This window comes from Rattus rattus, chromosome 17 (genome assembly GCF_011064425.1).
Source record: "Rattus rattus isolate New Zealand chromosome 17, Rrattus_CSIRO_v1, whole genome shotgun sequence".
NCBI classification, from domain to species: domain Eukaryota; kingdom Metazoa; phylum Chordata; class Mammalia; order Rodentia; family Muridae; genus Rattus; species Rattus rattus.
In genome coordinates, this window is record NC_046170.1 from 21,032,585 (window position 1) to 21,050,843 (window position 18,259).

Below are 18,259 nucleotides of genomic sequence, written 5' to 3' on the forward strand. Positions count from 1 at the left end.
CTCTGTTCCTTGCAATTTATGACAAAAGAAATTGAGTCGTCTGTCCTGAGGAACCCCCGTGTTCTGTGACTGGTCTGCATCCACACAGTATGTTCAGCTTTTAGAAAAATTATGATTAGCTCTGGTTCTGATAATCTGCTAGTTCTAGGCTGGTTACAGTTGTATGGCAATAATTAATAGATGGAATATCAGAAGGCATGAGGCAGAGACCTCTGGCCTTGATGTATACTCCCACACACTCCCCCAAACACACACACACACACACACACACACACACACACACACACACGGAAGGTGTAAAGCTTATTTGGAACCTGTGTAACCTACACTCTGGTAAAAGACATTTCTGAGCTCAACGAGAGGTGGTGCCCCTTAATTCCCTATAGCAATCGTTGGCTCTGTTAGATGGGACAGTGGAACTGTGTTAATCTTATTGTTGTAGATATAAAGGTCTGGGAGTATTTACAAGCAAACAGATACATGCTTGGGCTCTGGTTTGAAACATCAGAGCAAGCACAATTACATGACGCTAACAACGAAATCCTGGTGTCCTTTTATTGCATGACAACTTTCTGAATTCACACTCTAGGCACCCTCACCAGCTGCCCTAGTAGAACTGGAGGTTAAGAGGAAGGAGTTGGTGCGTTTGAGGAGTGGTGGTGAGGGGAAGGCTCCCTTTCCATCCTGTACTATTTGAATTTTTAAATACAAACATCACTTCTGTGATTTTTAAAGGAAACATTCCCAAGTGCATACTTCAAGATAATCTCATTATTTATTCATTGAGTCAACCCTGCTTCTACATGCCAAGAGCCACTTAAAAGGGATGGACCCAGAATGCCTTGGAAATAAGGTTGGGGGTGCTTTTGAAAAATGCAATTTTACTAATACAGGTATAAGCAACACTAGTTGGTTTAATGAAGCAACTAGAAAAGGCGTCCTCTAACTGAAGATAAACCCTCGATGCTTCTGGTGTTCTGATTGGCAGCAGGTGTGGACAGCTAAGTGTTCCTTCTACCCTAAGAAAAACACCTTGGAGGCCTTCAGCACTCACTCTGAAAGGTCGAAGCCTCCCTCTCTGTGTGGACTATCTGGGCCGACCCATCCCATCCCCAATGTGGCACCGCCTGTCCACCACTGGCTCCTCCACACTGATACCTTGGCCCTCAAAGCTGCATAGTGAACGACAGATTGCCAGGCAAGACTGTTACACAATAGAGAGAGGGGATGATAATGATGTCTATGCTGGGTCACAAGAACATCAGTGGAAGATGGAGGACACGCACAAACAGGCTGTGGCAGGTCCCTAGCTTGCAGGAGTGTTTACACTACTAAAACCACAAACGACTTTCACAGGACAAGCAGAGGAAGAAGGGACGAGAAGCTGAGACCTTGGGCCCAGCCGGCAACTTCATGGCACACCTGAGGAAGGCACTAAGTGAAAAGCTAGCATGGCCAGAGTGCACACTCCTCTCAACTTCCCTCATCTCCCAGTCATCTCCCCAGCCAGCATATCAATCAGCGATTCTTTATTTCAAGTGTACTGCATTGCCTTACACCAGAATCCTTCTGGAATCATCCGTAAGTAGCCTTGGCAAACTCAGCTGATTCCAAAAATAAATAATGCATAAATGTAATAAAGCCTGCATATTAGCACTCCATATAAATCCATTTATTTCATCTTGAAACTATACTGCCGTTAGTTTTAATTAGTACCGAAGTACACATGAATTGTGTACAAATTAGGGAGTCCTTGAATAGACAGACTAGCGAAATATAATGAGAAGACACTGACTGAAAAAATAAGCACACTCAAAACTGTTTGGAGCTGTATGTATGTGTATGTGTGTATATGTGTGCATGTGTGTCTGTGTATGTATGTGTGCATGTGTGTCTGTGTATGTATGTGTATGTGTGTATATGTGTGTATGTGTATGTGTGCATGTGTCTATGTATGTGTGTGTATGTGTCTATGTATGTGTGTGCATGTGTCTATGTATGTGTGTGCATGTGTCTATGTATGTGTGTGTACATGTGTGTATGTGTCTATGTATGTGTGTGCATGTGTGTATGTGTCTGTGTGTGTGTGTATGTGTGTATGTGTGTGTGTGTGTATGTGTGCATGTGTGTGCATGTGTCTATGTGTGTATGTGTGCATGTGTCTATGTATGTGTGTGTATGTGTCTATGTGTGTATGTGTCTATGTATGTGTGTGCATGTGTCTATGTATGTGTGTGCATGTGTGTATGTATGTGTGTATGTGTACGTGTGTGCGTGTGTCTATGTGTGTGTATGTGTGCATGTGTGTGCGTGTGTGTGCGCATATGCCTGTGTGTGTGCAGTCATGTGTGAGCGGGCTTGTGGAGGCCCCTGAACCTGGAACTAGCTCCTTCAATAGAGTGGCTGACCAGTAAATCTTTGGGACCTGACGGTCTCAGTCTCTCTGGCACGGGATTACTAAGGTACACACTTCTATGTGTGTTCTGGGGATCAAACTCAGGTCTTTATGCTTGTGCAACAAGGTCTTTAACTAAACCACCTCCCCAGCTCTCTGGAAACGTTAAGCTACTGTGGAAGGGAAGGAAGGCAGAAGCCAAATGGGAAAGTCACCGGAATGCACTGACTGATTTTCCGACTCTGCCAGTGGTCAGTTCCTGGTGACATTTGCATTTCAATCTGTTCAAGGAGGAGATTTCACATCTTAGGACACATCCCATGCATCCAGGACGCTGTTGATGACAGGAGATGGCTGGAAAAAGCAGTTCTTTCGTATAGCGAACTGTTTGTGGTAACTTCAGTACAGCTTTAGCGCTGGGAAACACGGTCGCCTCCCTGGAAGGAAGCACACCTTCTGGAAAGCACCAAGATAGCAGTGTTCACCATTTTCCCTACTTTATGCCTGCCTGGTGAGCTAAATTCCACCTGATGCTAGCAGACCCAGTGGGACAGAGAACTGTTAACGTGCTGTGAGAGAAATCATGCTCCCTCTGTAGACAACAACAGTGAGACAGACAGACGGCAACCTAAGTCAGTGGAAGCACTTCGGAGTGGTAGGTTTACTGTACGGAATGAGGATGGACGGTAGATGCGCCCTCCCCGGCAGAAAATCCACCCTCAGAGCAGATGCGAGTAACAGCCGTGAGTGTGCGGCTCAGAACCCAGCCTAACTCTGGAGCGGCGTCAGGAGCCTTGAGGAAAGCAGGGCCAGGAGCCCACTGTGCAGCTCAGCCTAGACGAGTTCCACACGGAAAGAAGATCAGCGGGGAAAGACGAGGAGGAGGGGGATGCAGCTGGGGCATCCTACCTGGGTCTCTCCTGAGCTCCAGACAGCGACTCAGCAAGCAGTGAGGCTATGTGAAAAGGGCGAAACCCCGACGGGGCCAGCGTGGACCAACAGTGCGTGTCTCCCACACGGCAGACCCAGAGATGCTCCGGGACCACTGGATGGATGAGCAGACTCGAGCATGTGCATTTATACCCCAGCTGCCTCAGAAGCAGACTCGGAGCAGTTTATATGAAGCCCGCACCCCTGGGGAAGCCAATGATACGCCCTGAACTATCACAGGCTCTGCACAAGGCAGGGATGAGCTCACTGGAGCCCTGACAGGAGGTTTTGGAAAGAAATAAGCCATGTGTTTAATTTGCAAAAAGAGGAAAGAAAAGAGGAAGAGATCTTAGTGACAATTCTAAATATCTCTGTCCCACACAATGAAACAAACCGAACACGCTTGGTACAGGGGTGGTGGGGATGTTGAAGTTCAGTTATCTAGAGACAGAGCTGAGATCAGAGTGCACCCCTTAATTTCCAGTTTGACGTTCTACCCTGTTGTCAACTTAAATCCACAGAACAAAAAAAAGCAGACTCTCACAGAGCTAAATAATAATAACAATAATAAATCATGAATGGTTTTCTTTTCCCAGGTATTATTTTCAAAACTTCAAGTTTTTGTAGGCTTTGAAATCAAACATTTCTGGTTAGAGCCTACACTAGAATGTGCTGGAAATCAAAATAATTTGCAATTGAGTGAATGCGCACACAGCTCTTACCCTGTGCATAGATGTTGTATGTAGATGCCAGGGAACCCTGGATGCGTGTGACTACTCCATATGCACTTGATTGGTGCATGTATGTGTAGGGTGGACCCTCCTTTCTAACAATATACAAGGTCTTTAAACTCCACATAAAGGTTTCTGAAATCTCTTCGTTTGTCTGAGGTTGGTTTGTAAGTTGGGGTCTCGTGTAGCTCCAGCCACCCACAGACTTGTTATACAGCTCAATAAGACATTGAACTTCTGGCCGTCCTGGGGCCTCTGGACTGATGCTGTAACCATCTGCACTCAGTTAGAGGGGGACCGGGGACGTAGGCAAGCACACTACCAACCCACCTACAGCCCCAGCAGACTCTAAATCTCTTGGTCTCTTCGATGCCATTTCAGTGGACGAGGGGCGGGGGTGAGAATAGCCTTGGCCAACAAGGTTGTTATGGTTAACATATGTGACATTATCAATGCGTGTCTTAAGACACGAGCATTGAGTCCAACCAAGCCTCATACCTCCAGCCATGCCACATTTAAATCACTCTGAAAACCTCCGAGACCAGCAGCAGATTTGATTCCTGCTGGAAGGTCAGTTTCCTAGGCGAGCCCGTGTGTAAGTGTTCTGGATAAAGGCTCTAGCAGCTGTTAATCTAATGGGAGGGTGAGGAGAGGCCATCTTCTCTAGACTCTGTAAGCATCTGCAGTGACCTTAGTAACACCCCATAAAGACGAAAGGAAACATCAGCCCAGAAAACCCTTATGTGTTGACCCTGCAAATGGCCCCAGTTGTCAGCTTCTTGGGGCCAGGGTGCTCTGAAGTCGATGTAAGTTTTACTTTGTACAAAGTGATGTTTTGGAGACCCTCTCTCTGAAACAACGCCCGTTATTTCTTTAACCAAGAGCCTGGCCCCCTGGGGCTCCCATTGGCTTTCTGCAAGAAACTTTGTCTTGAAAATCAAAACCATTTATTTTATTCTGAGCTGTAAGAGAACAGTGGCTTCAAAGAGAATTGAGTCAATGTGTGACATTTATCTTTATAGCAAACGGACATCATCTTTCCTCTAGCGTGTCCCCCTTCAGAGGAGCAGTGTAGCATGTGCTGAGGGCGCAGGTCACATGAAAGAAGTCTCCCAGTCGAGTGTCACGTCTCTTTGGAGGGGCGGAAAGGCTACTGAGTGCCGGACTCTCAAGGAATTCAACACACCGTGACCTGGCAACAGCAGAACCCTGCTCAAAAAAGAAGAATGAAGCCAGACCTGAAGACACTCTTTTTCACGATCTGGACTCCCTTGACCCAAAGAAGGACAAAGCAATGTCTGCTGTCTAAATTACTGGAGACAAGATCAGCTTCTCTACCACACAGCTCTCTGGAACTCCAGAGACAGCGTTATGATGCCTTTTTTGTAACATTTTGAGAAACAGCTTTAAAAAAAAACCTCATGCTTGAAATCAGGATGGTAGGTGCTAGATGCTGGTGGTGCACACCTCTAATCCCAGCATCCTGGAGACAGAGGCAGGCAGATCTCTGTGAGGTCAAGGCTAGCTTAACCTACAGATCAAGTTCCAGGACAGCCAGGGCTACACAGAGAAACCCTGTCTTGAAGAAAAAAACCAAAAAGAAAAAGAAAAAAGAAAGAGAGAGAGGCGGGGGGGGGGGACCAGTGTGAGATTTTATAGTCTCTTTGTGGAAATGAGGAACAGGCCCGTTATTTGTTTGTTTGGTGTACTTTTTCTCCCCCATCCCAAGCTTCATGTAGCCCAGGCTAACCTCAAAGTCATTATGTAGCCAAGGATAACCTTGAATTTCTGATCCCTCTGCCTCTCCAGTATAAAGGTTATAAGTATGTGCCATTAGTCTATTGTTGGTTTATGATTTATTGGCAACCTGGGGGCTGTGGTTTGGCTTTGTGTGAGTAGCATTGTGCGAATGTGAGAAGACCTGCACTAATGATTCGTGTGCACAAGTGTACATGCATGCATGTATCTCTCTCTCTCTCTATCTCTCTCTCTCTCTCTCTCTCTCTCTCTCTCTCTCTCTCTCTCTCTGTGTGTGTGTGTGTGTGTGTGTGTGTGTGTGTGTGTGTGTGTGTGTGCATGTGTGTGTGTATGTATGTATGTGTTTGCTTGTTTGCTTGCTTCTTTGTTTGTAGACGTGGTCTTACTGGGTCCAGCCTGGTCTCAAATCTTCAGCCTTTGTGAGTGCTGGGGTGACAGGTCACTGTGCCTAACTTGTTTACAAAGTTTGTTGTTGTTATCATTGTTTCTTTTACACTTATCAGTGTGTGTGTGAGTGTGTGTGTGTGGTGTGTGTGTGTGTGTGTACGTGTGTTACATATGCATGCTTTATGTGTGGAGGTCGAAGGACAGCTTTCAGGAGTCATGTTCCAGGGATCAATCCAGGAGTCAGGTTTACCTACCTACAGAGCCAACCGCTGACTCTACATAAGTCTCAATGTGATCACCATTGTGGCACCTGGTGCATTTGTAACTTAGATGGCACTGTGCCATATATACCAAACTGAGGTCAACTCTGATCACAAGCACACTTCACCAACGCAGCTGCGGATGACTGAGAGGTGCCAGGTCACACACAGTGGTTCTACATATAATGAAGAGAGAATGTGGTCTACTTCCTGTTCCAGTTTTTGCAGAATACCCACGAAAGACACTGGAAACCACCCCTGTCCCAGGTACAGGTATGTGTCACAAACGCAGTTCTGGAGCAAACCAGGACATGAAATGGCACTGTCATGTCGGCATGGCAGTGACTAAACCCCTCCCCCAGAGCATCTGACTGTGAGTGCCAGGGCTCTATGGGACAGTGATGTCTTGGAAAAGACCATCTTACATTGCCACACACACATAGTCTTCCACATCTGAATAGATTTGAACAAAATGAAGCCTGTGCAGAAATGCTTGCACTCCGTCTGACAAGAAATTACAGGCGAATAGGATAGGTGAACAAAGCTTAAATTCCACAAAAAGCCCTGTAATAAAAATACTAACATAAGGTGTGTGCTGTGATCAACTGCACAGAGCGTTACACTGATTACACAAAAGTCCATTTGTGCTAGAGGCAGCGGGGCCCCTCTGTCCACTATTTCTAAAGCAGTGGTTTCCCCCTCTGCGTTCCCTGACGCCTTGCCCTCTGACAAGGATGCTTTGATCTCCCCCATTAAATGTATCTGGTACAGACCTAGTCTGAACTTGGGAAGGGGTGGGGGTGGGGAGGGTGCATGAAAGGGAGGGAGTATACTGCACGGCGCACGGATTATTCATTACTTTTCAAAACCATGGCTATTTGTGAAGGCTTTGTGTGACGCACACATGAAAGCCTATTACGCTGCCCATTTTAAGTTATTTTGTTGTGTTCTTGCTTTTTGATTTCTGCTTCGTCTCGGATGGGAAGCTCCCCCACCCCACGCCAGTGAAAGGGCAAAGAGGAAGACAAGGCAGGCAGTTTCCAATCAGAGAGCAGCGCCGGGGCTGAACAAGATTCCATACCTGAATTGGAGGGCTTGGAGACTCTTCCCTTGGGAACCGGAAGTAGCAATAATTCCAAGGACTGAGGCTGTGCTGGCGGAGGTGGTGGGGGAGGGGGCGGGGTGACTTTTTCTGGCTTCTTCTCAGAAGGCGGCAGTGGTAGAGGGTCATCAGGCAATAAAGACGACTTCTCAGCCAGAAGGCTACCCGCGGCCCTGGCAGCCACTTCTTTGAGAAGGGCTGCGGAGGAGGTCATGGAGGCCAAAGACAGGAAAGAGCTGGCAGGAGGCGGGTGCTCCTGACCCGGAGTCAGACTTCTCTCACTCACTTTCTTAGACAGAGCCGCCAAGGTGGAGCTGGCAGACTGCGAGCTGAACGGGGAGGAAAAGGACTCAAACCTCAGGCTCTCCTCTGTCCGGGACAGAGACTTGTCCTGCAGAACAGCGTTGGCTGCGGCTTTCAGTTTGAGGATGGCGGAGTCGGGGGACAGGCCACAGGTGGTGGTTGAGTTCGGCAACCACTTACCTTGATTCCATATGAAACGGTTACTTGGGGTGTATTGGTCACTCTGATCCTGCTTCTCTGCCAGCTTCCTGGCCAGGACACTGAGTTGCTGGGCATGGTGGGACGGTGGGGAAAATGACAGACTGGGGCCAACATTCACGGGGGACTCCACCCTGCCATTGGCTGTGCCATCGAGTTTGAGGGACCCGGCCTCCAGCAGCCTCCGCAAGTTGCTGCTCAGAGGTTTATTGGAACTAGGTGGGTCATCGTCGCACACAGAGGACACTCCGGGTGAAAGGTGGCCTTGACACTGCAGTGAGTCTCGGAGAACCTCACCATCAAGTGCCACCAGTTCCAGCGTGTGGCTGCTGGGGGTGGCACTGCCCAGGGAGGTGTCGGGGGATGTGGACTGCTCTTGGATCCGGTCCTCCAGTGATAGCTTATAGTTCTCTTGGACTTCCCCATAGGACGCTTCTGATGGAGTCTCAGAGGAGTTCCCATACCACTGTTCTCCTTCGCTGAAATCTCCCTCGGCCTCGTCCTGCCTACTAACATCTGGAGGGAATCAAGAAGACCAGGTTACTCCCAAAGAGAACGGCCAGTTCGTTTGCGACATTCAAAGGGGGTAAGGGGTTGGGGTGGGTGGGGTGATGACATGCACACGCTTCCCTTCCACCCAGGACCATACCAAAGCCAGCAGCACCGAGAGCTGACTCGAGGTAAACACACTAAACAGGCAAAGACAAAAGATAGCTCGTGTTGTGAGTCTTTCTGTTTAAGCAGTGATTTGGTAAGAGCTGAACCAGAGAAAGAGAAAAACATTACCAGAGAAGAAGAGGCTTGAAGAAAAGCCCAGTGCTGCTCATGTATAGAGGAACCAAAATAAAGCCTACAACTAACTCCAGCAGTGGGTAGTGCAGAGCCAGGAAGCTGTGGTCCCTGTCCTAACCCAGTGGCCTCGGGCATATCACCTAGGTGCTTTGAGGCTCCATGTCCTCCGGTGTAGGACGCAATTCAGTTTTTAATAAAGCTTCTCCAAGCATGTAAACACTCCCTGCCACACTCTGTTGGCCATTTATGAAGCTTAAGTTCCAGTAAGCATGTGATCGTGTTTTGAAAACAGAAAAGTGCTCGGTAAAAATCAGACCTTGTTTGCCTTAATGGCCTCTGGGGGGAGTGGGTTGTGCGTACAGCTCATGTGCCAGTGTTCTGATTTCAGGTCCAGCTTTCTGGCCATGCACCTAAGGTAATGACGAGCAATCTATTCCTCTGCACCACTACAAGTTCTCAGGAGTTATTTTCTATCTGTTAATATACAGATCTGCCGCCGCCGCTGCCCCCACAGCCCTCCTCCAAGTGCCAGTCAGGTGGAGTCACATTCTAAGAACTGAGTGAGTGCCACCACATTTTCACCTTCATCTGGATGGCGCTTTCCCAGAAAGGCTGAAGGCCAAAGCCTACCCATCACCCTTCATGCCTAACTCCAACAAAACCTACCCATCACCCTTCATGCCTAACTCCAACAAAACCTACCCATCACCCTTCATGCCTAACTCCAACAAAACCTACCCATCACCCTTCATGCCTAACTCCAACAAAACCTAACCATCACCCTTCATGCCTAGTTCCAAAGGCTCTTTTCTTCCAGTTGAGCACAGAATTAATCTCCCCTTCTTACCCATTCAGCAAATACCTGTGCAGTGCTTAACTGTGTGTCAGACATTATTCTAGACTGCTCTAAATTGAACAACTGCTAACAAAATAAAGACCCTGCCCTCTTGGAGCTTTCTCTTTATCAGAAAAGAGCTAATGTTAACTATCCTTTATAGAAGATGCTGTGGGCAGGAGGGAAGGACAAGCAATGGGAGACTGTAGCACATGACAAGGAGGACCACAGGCGGGTTGCAATTTTAGAAAGGGTGGCAGGGTCCCTCACTGAGATGGTGTCTTTGAGTGGAGCCTGGGAGAGTGACCCAGGCATGCAGAGGGAGGAGCCAATGTGATAAGGGCCAGCATGTGTGCAGTGAGTGCTGGGTATGGAGCGTGGAAAGGAGGTCTAAGGTGGCAGTATCTGCTTGAGAGGACATTTGGGAAAGAGTGACAGTATGTCACTTGCAGATCAGGAACATGCTGTGAACATGAAGCTAGCAAAATTGGAAGCCACTATGGGCAGGGACCTCACAGGATGGACAGGGACCTCATAGGACATGGTTTATGATGCCAAAAGATTGATTGCCTGCCTCATGGGAAAATGGCTGCAGTTATAAGAGGGAATCAGGAGACCACCACAGGGGCTAAAGAAGCGGGAGGAATGGGCATGGCTTCCGTTAGATGACAGCTGGTGGCCAGATTCCAAGGGTGTTTTTTAACCTTTTGTTGAGAGTTGCCTCACATCCCTCTAAGGGACCTGTTGCCCTCTTCCCTTCTCAAAGCGTGCTCCTTGGAGGCAGGTTGTGCTCCCTTCTCTATACACCCCACTTTGAGCCACGCAGGGAGCCTGGTCCCCAGCAGAGTTCCATCAGTATTTGGAGACTGCCAAATTCCTCCTGGCGCTAGGCTCCAAACCATCCTGCACTGTTTGTTTTCAGAATTGTAACTACAGGAGGAGCTACAAGCGAACACATTGATCTTCCCATGCTGTTCAGAGAGGAGCTGCCACCGATGACAAATTCCCTCACTAGGTGATAGGTCTGCAACTCCTTCCCCGGCTCCCTTATTAAGTTATCGAGAAAATGTAAAATATCAAATGGAATTTGCTTTTTAAAAAAAAAAAACTGCTAAAATTGCATTTTCTCTGTAAAACCAGTCTGGTTCCGGCCATTTGCCACATTCCCCCTTTTCAGTTGATTTCTGCATTTTTCATCTGTCCTAGAATCTCTGGTGACTCTGGACCCTCATTTCCCCAATGGCTTCCAGGAGTGGGGGTGACTCATTTGTTTGTTTTTTACCAAACCTCAAGCAGTCAGCATCAACCCCAACAGCTTTATGTGTCTTTTACTACCTGCCTAGAGTTTAGATTAAATATCTTATACTTCAAAATGACAACAACATCTCTACTAGAAGCAGCAAGAAAGGTGAAGGTTGGAGAATCGTTACAGTGAGAACCGGCTGCCCTTCCTTTGATGGTTGTGCATGTGACACCAGTGAACACCACAATGCAGTCTGAAAGGCCGTGCTTGGGCTCTGTGTCACACTGGCGGGGCACTAGGATACTCAAGACTGGCCCTGAGCCAGGGAATTAAGAGTGCTACTCCATGCACTAAATTCCTCAGGTAGTTGGGTCAACTTCTGCGTGCTATGACAAAAAAGGAGGCAGAAAGGGAGTGGAGACACAATGTATAGAGCAAAGGGTCCTCTCCTCAGGCTGATCGTCTCCAGAAAGGGAGTGGATGGTCTTTATGTGGGATGGCCCCTTGCTGATTCCTGATTCAACTATGGAAGGGTAGATGGCGGTGTCTGGCAGAGCAGCCAGCCTCTAAGAACTTGGCAGAACCCATCCTGGAGGCTCTGTGGCAGGCTCACTAGACTTTAAAAAGGTCCATGAAGTGAGGGTTCTAAGGACCTAAAAGCTTACTGACAGGTGTCCTCTTTTGTCATTTTACTGAGATGAAGAAAACCACTAAAGATAACCAGCTAACTCAATACCATATGGCTACCTGTTACTAACAGCAGAACCAAGGACCCACAGCTCTGGATGCCTGGCCCAGGGTTTCTCTACTACAAGACTCTCAAGTGAGACACACAGCTGAAATCTCCACAGAAGGCCAACCTCCCAGTCTCGCCAAAATATGACCCCAAACAATTGTTACAAGTGAGCAAAGATTTCACAGAGTGGTGTTTGCCACTACATGCCTGTGTGTGTTTCTCGGGCATCCAGTTGTGCATTCCAAGCAGACATAATCCCAGAGATCCATGTTCCCCTGAACTATCCAAAAACTGGGATTCAAAGGTCATAGCACTCGCTGTGTTAATTTAATCTTTGTTACTAACTTGATTGGATCTGGGATTAACTAAGAGATATACCTTGGAGGGGTGGGTCTATGAGAGTGTTTCCTGAGAGAACTGACTGAGGGAAAAGCAGGGCTGGTTTTGCCTGCCTGCCTTCACCCTTGATGGTGATTGCACCGGCCTTGTGGTTGCTACTGCCGCCGCCGCCATCCTTGGCTGGTGATGGACCCTAACTTCTCAGCTTCTTAGTATGGACCAAAGACCCATGTTCTAGGAGATGCTCCAGTACGTCTTTAGTTCCAGACAGGACTGCTGAGACATCCAGCCTTGTGCACTCAGCCTCTCCGGTATGACGACAGCCACTGCTGAACTACCCAGGAAGCATGGTGTAAGCCAGTCTAATAAGTCACCTCTGTGATGTACAAGCATTCCCAGAGAACTCCAAGTACTAACAGCACAATCACTTCCCTGAACGTGACGGTTCTGAAGTCTGAGCTCCTCAAACAACCCCAGAATCGGAACACATCCCCTCACATGGGCAAGAGCAGGAATCAGAGAGGAGACATGGCTCAAAATATTCGAACATCCTTGAGGTCAAATGAAAAGTACAGAGTCCTCTAGAAAAATACATTAAGATACATAAGGATGTAAAGAGATTGGGGGAAATCAAAATCACCTTCTGTTAACAAGACGGTGAAGGGTCTTCCCACAAATACAAATTATTTGTTATTGTTTATTCTTTTATTTGTGGGCTCCCCTGGCTCCCCTTTGACTGCTGTGAAGCAGGGGTTCACAGAGACTCGACCATGCCAGCTACCAGAACTCTTGTCCCTGTACATCCTGAGGAAAGACTTCTGCAGGCAGGCATGTCACGCTGTGCCACTGCAGCCTAGAAGAGGGACCTGCTGGGGCCACAAGTGCAGGACATGGAAGTCCTGACTTCACTTTGGAGAAGGCCCTGGCAGAAAGGCACCGCCATTTTCTTGTCTGTCAAGCAGCGTGAAGTCTGCCCAGGAAGCAGCAGAGCTGCACAAGGTTCTCACAAGTCTTCCTGCGGCTTTCACAGCTTTCCCAACCCAGGCATCCCGGGGAAGCCTCTACACGGCTGATGCAAAGAACTCTAGGAAACACATTATTTTTAACCTCTGAAAACATGAAGTTCTTTCCATTGTTCCTTCTCCAGCAATCTCTGGAGAAACAATGTCAGGTTTGCACTGTTTCTTGTCAGATTTACACAACAATGTGTGTGTACACGTGTGTGCGTGTCTGTACAGTCCCTCGAAAAATCAGAAAGTCAAAGAAAGAAGAAGAAAATAAGGGCAATTGCGGAGGGGAAAGTATGCCAAACGCATTTCTGTTCCTCACTGTGAGTACTTCTTTCTGGAGTAGAACAAACAAACTTCCACCACCTAACACATTTATTTATAATTTAGTTCTCAAGCAGCAATCGGGTAAGTCGATATCCAGAACTCTCTCTGTCCTCAGAAGAGAATGCCTCTGCACCTCACCGTCTCAAAGTCGGAAGATTTTCATTAGATGCATTTAATTGGGCTGACAGTCAGCTCAGGGCCTCCTCACTTAGAAGGACGAGGAGCGGATGGACAGGCAACATATACAACATGCCTATTAATTTCCAGCCTTTACAGTGAAGCAAGGGCAGATAGAAACCTGTAAGCCCCATTTCTCAATCTACTTATACACCATACCTGCCAGTCGGCCACACACATGAATCCACCAGCCCCTTGGGACTACCAGAGGTTGGCTTGGGTCAATGGTGAATGTCTCTGTAACACTCCCTCAGGCGTGTTCACCTGCTACCTACAAACTAGCTCGTTTCCCTCCTAAGATCATCCAAATCCCTTTATACCTAATATGCATCTGAGGTAAATATCTAGACCTGCTTTTCAAGGTTACACGCCTCAATTGGCATTAATTGTACCCGTAATACTTGCTGCAAATCAAACGCCAGCTTTTACATGAGACATTATACAAAAGTGGTATGTAGGGCTGAAGGAGCTGTACTACAAAAGCTGTTAGCAAAACCAATGCTAATGCTTATTTTTAGGGGTTTTTAATTTGTTTGTGATTTTGTTTGTTTGTTTGAGGCAGGCTCTGAGGTATTCCAGGCTGACCTCAAGTTCGCTGTGATGGTTAGGGTTACTTGTCAACTCGACACAGCCCAGAACCACCTGTGAAGACGGTCTCAATAAGAATTTGTATACATAGAGTTGGTCCATGGGCATGGCTATTGATATGGGAGAATCAGCCCACTATGGGCACCATCATTCCCTAGGCAGAGGGTCCAGAACCCTGTGTGAGTATAGATGTCATGTTGAAAGCAAGTGAGCATGCATGTCTGTACTCCTTCTCTCTGATCTCGACCGTGAATGAAGCTGACAGCTGTTTCAAGCATGTGCACTGTGGCTTCCCTGCAGTCATGGGCTGAAACCTGGGACTGTAAACTGAAATAAACCCTTTCTCCCCCAAACTGGTTTTGATCAGGGCATTTGATCACAGAAACACTGTGATCAAACTTGCTGTGTGGCCAAGAATGACCTTTTCCTGAGTCCACTTTTTGGGTGCCGCGATTGCAGAAGATTGTCATTGTACCCAGTCTGTGGTACTGATGATGAAACCAGGGCTTCATGTGGGCTAGGAGGGGGTGTACTCTGCAAACAGCCAAACCCCCACTAATACAAACATAGAAGGGGATGTCCTCAGAATTCACGGGCCATGGTGGAGAGGACACTGGACAAGCCTTTACATCACGAGCCCGCCACCACCAAAAGGGATCCCCCCAACTCGTGCTGATGGAAAGAGGGGGCAGTTAGTTTTATAGATAGTGTTGAAAATTGTACTAGATGTTGAAAAACCATCCACACACAGAACCGTTCCTCTGCCAACAACCGAAATAAAACATGCCTTCAATAGATAAGGCTAATTCTCAGGTGGTGGTAGTATGTGTGGATAAATTAACCTGACCGGGTGGAAATGTCCAGATTCCGCATTCTTCCCATTTGAAAACCACACTACTATTGATTCGCCAAAGGTGTCACCTGATCCCCTCACACCCGCTAGCTTTGGATACCACGCCACTAGACGACAGATGTGGGGAGTTGGTTGCTCCATGGAGACCCCGCTCCATGCTCGAAGACAGTGATCGGGTGGTGGTGAACCGCGGGACTACAGAGCACAAAGAAGGCTTTTCTCTCGGGATGACTGTACCGCAGAAGGTGAGGCCACAACAGGGCTGGGACCTGATAGGATTTTGCAAGGACCATCAGGGTACATTCTCGTTCCGCTTCAGATGATTCCTGGACCACATTTCTGAGGCAAAAAAAAAAAAAAAAAAAAAAAAAAGGCTGCAGGATACCTAGAATTTCACCCTCCAGGAGTAAAAGGTCTTTCCTCTTCTGATTGGTCTGCTGATGGACATGCTCCACTCCCTACGCCTATCACTGCAGCCAGAGGGCGGAACCTAGTGGGCTCAATGTGGGTCACAGAAGAAAGGCCCGGCAAGAGGTGCCAGGAAGACAAAAGCCACCCACCCACCCACTCCGTGCCGGTTAATAAGTTTCTTCTGCAGCATCCAGAGCTGCTCTCCACCAGTTTTATGATGTGAGCACAAAACACATCTGTAGTTGGGCTGGGTTCGTCTGCCAACGTCTCAGTTTTCCCTTTGTGGCCTGAGAGCCGGAGAATATTCCTGACTCCACTCGGCCCTGAAACGGGGAGGGGGCCTTGTAGGTCTTCAGGGCTTGGTGTTCTCTGTCTGAGATAAAGGCCCCACCAGTTCCCAGGACAAAGGTTCAGAGAAGACACAGCTGTCAGCCAGGGCAAGAGGAAAACTTAGGAACTGGCAGGGTGGTGGGACAAGATTCCTGACCCCAGTGCAGCCGAGAGGCAGCCTAGGAGAAGCCTGTACCTGAGACTGCAGAGGGGATCCTGGGCCGGACCAGTCATCACACACAGCACTGCAAATTATGATGCAAATCCCCTCGGTGGAAAGATGTAACAAAAATGAACACACCATTCCTTGTCTTTGAAGTGAATTCCAACCCAGTTAGTAGACCAGGTTCAATGTGCTCAGATAAAGAGCCTGGGGACATCCTCCCATGGCCATGCAACTAGACGGCTCCTCCATCAAAACACCCATCTCGACAGAAATGGCGCCCTTCTACCTCTCCAAGACAACGGCTTAGAGCGCCCACCAAACCTCCAGCCTCCTCTCGATGTTCTCATTCACTCATAGATTCTACTGGTTCCTTCTTCCCTACACGGGCCCTTGGCCCAAGACCCCCTTAGTGGACATCCCCCGGGGCACAGTAACACTTTTGTTCTGGTTGGGAGTCTCACCCAGCAGCCGGAATAAAGCTCTCAAGACTGTCACATCCCGGTACTCCCGGCTTCAACCAAGGCCTCCACAAGGCTTCTTGTGCTCATCAGGATACAGTCCCAGACCTCAAAGCCCTATATGACCTCCATACCTGTCATTCCCAGCCGCTGACTCTGACTAAGGCTGTAAGCTGTGCCATCTGACCTTGTGACTGTTTATCTCTTTGTCAGAAAGCCTTTCTCTCCCAACTACTCACATGACCAATGTCCTCATGTCTCTCACGTCTTCAGGTAACCCCTCAAACAACAATGGGGAGAATAGGGCTTTGTTTCATTTGTAGCTGTGTCCCCATCTCTTGGAACAGTGCCAAGTACAAAGTAGGCCCTCGGTTATTACTTCCCAAAGGCATGGGCCGGAAGGAGAATGCCTGGAAGACTGGAGAGGCTCTGTCTATTGATAATAGAAACCGTCTTCAGAATGAGACTCTACAATGCTGTAAAACAGTGAGTCAAACACGGAACAAAGAAAAGAACCTACTTCACACACTCGCTTCCCACCCAAGTTCCCTTCCCAGGCAAGAGAAGACAGCCCCGCTGCCCCCCCCCACCCACACATGGGAACCAGGACTGACTGTGGAGTCCCTCCTGGAAAGCCCAAAGACCTTTAATCAGTATTTTTACAAATCCTGCCTGCTACACAGAGCTCTGTCTCTTTCTTTAATAATTCTGGTTGTTTCCCACAAGGCAACAAGGAAAACGGGTTCTCAAGATGTCACATGTGTCTGTAGATATCCATCTGCTTGGAGAAACGAGAGCATAGGAAATGCTGGGTGTCGTGGTATCTGAACTGGAGGTCCCAGCACTTAGGCGGTAGAGGCAAGGGGCTCGAGTTCCAGGCCAGCCTGCTGCATGGACACTATGTCAAAGCAAAACAACTACATCGGAGAGCACAGTGTTGTGGGCTCAGGGACTCAGTGATGGTGGCTTCAGGGCCACTGTTGTCAACCAGAGAGCAGACTGCTGTGGCTCCTGTGACCACCGCCCTCACGGACCAAAGCTAGAGAACAGACAAGCTTCCAGGCTTGGCCAATGTAACTTCAAAAACGATTTGTGAATTCAAAATCTGTCTTATGATTTTGGAAACCCAGTTCTAACAGCAAGACCCAGAGACAGGTCAGACAGACAGAGTCAGAGATCCTGTAGCTGACTGACAAAGCCAAGGCAGAAGCTCCCAAGTCCCCACCAGACCCACGTCCCATTTCAACATCATGGAGCCTTTCTGTCATTTTTCAGTGAGTGGTGAATTCCAGAGCAAACCCTGGCACACACCAGGCTCCCAGCAAAGATCTATGAATGAATGAACAGAGCCCTTAAGATACACCTGCTCCACAGAATACACCTGGTGGTTGTCCGCAAACCACAGCTCCAAAAGCATATCGGCTGAGGCACGCTCTCTCACGAGTGACAAAACCAAGTTGAAAAGCAAAACTTCAGGGACACTGTGGCAAAAATAAAAATTTTCAGGTAATAAAAAAAATTACCGGAAGATCACCAAACGCACAGTATTTTTTAACATTTCATCTTAGTGGGATTTTAGAATGGGTACACTCTAAACAAAGTCATAGCAGGTCCAGATCACCGCTGTGTTCTAGTACACGAGTATGCCTCAAGATTATGTTAACTAATTGGCTTCAGGCTCCTGTGGACTGGTGGAGGCTAGAGGTGGATGCATGTGTGTGTGCTCACACACCCATGCATGCAGGTGCGGATGCATGTGTGTGTATGCTCACACACCCATGCATGCAGGTGCGGATGCATGTGTGTGTATGCTCACACACCCATGCATGCAGGTGCGGATGCATGTGTGTGTATGCTCACACACCCATGCATGCAGGTGCGGATGCATGTGTGTGTATGCTCACACACCCATGCATGCAGGTGCGGATGCATG

General features: G+C 48.0%; 1 protein-coding gene across 1 annotated transcript in view; it reads right to left on the reverse strand.

The window, feature by feature from the left end:
- The window catches only part of Znf827 (zinc finger protein 827), a 159,604-nt gene that overhangs the window by 117,381 nt on the left and 23,964 nt on the right, over window positions 1-18,259 (reverse strand). The window contains exon 2 of the mRNA XM_032888093.1: window positions 7,543-8,580. Within this exon, the coding sequence (XP_032743984.1) occupies window positions 7,543-8,580 (1,038 nt within the window). The remainder of the gene's footprint in view (window positions 1-7,542; window positions 8,581-18,259) is intronic.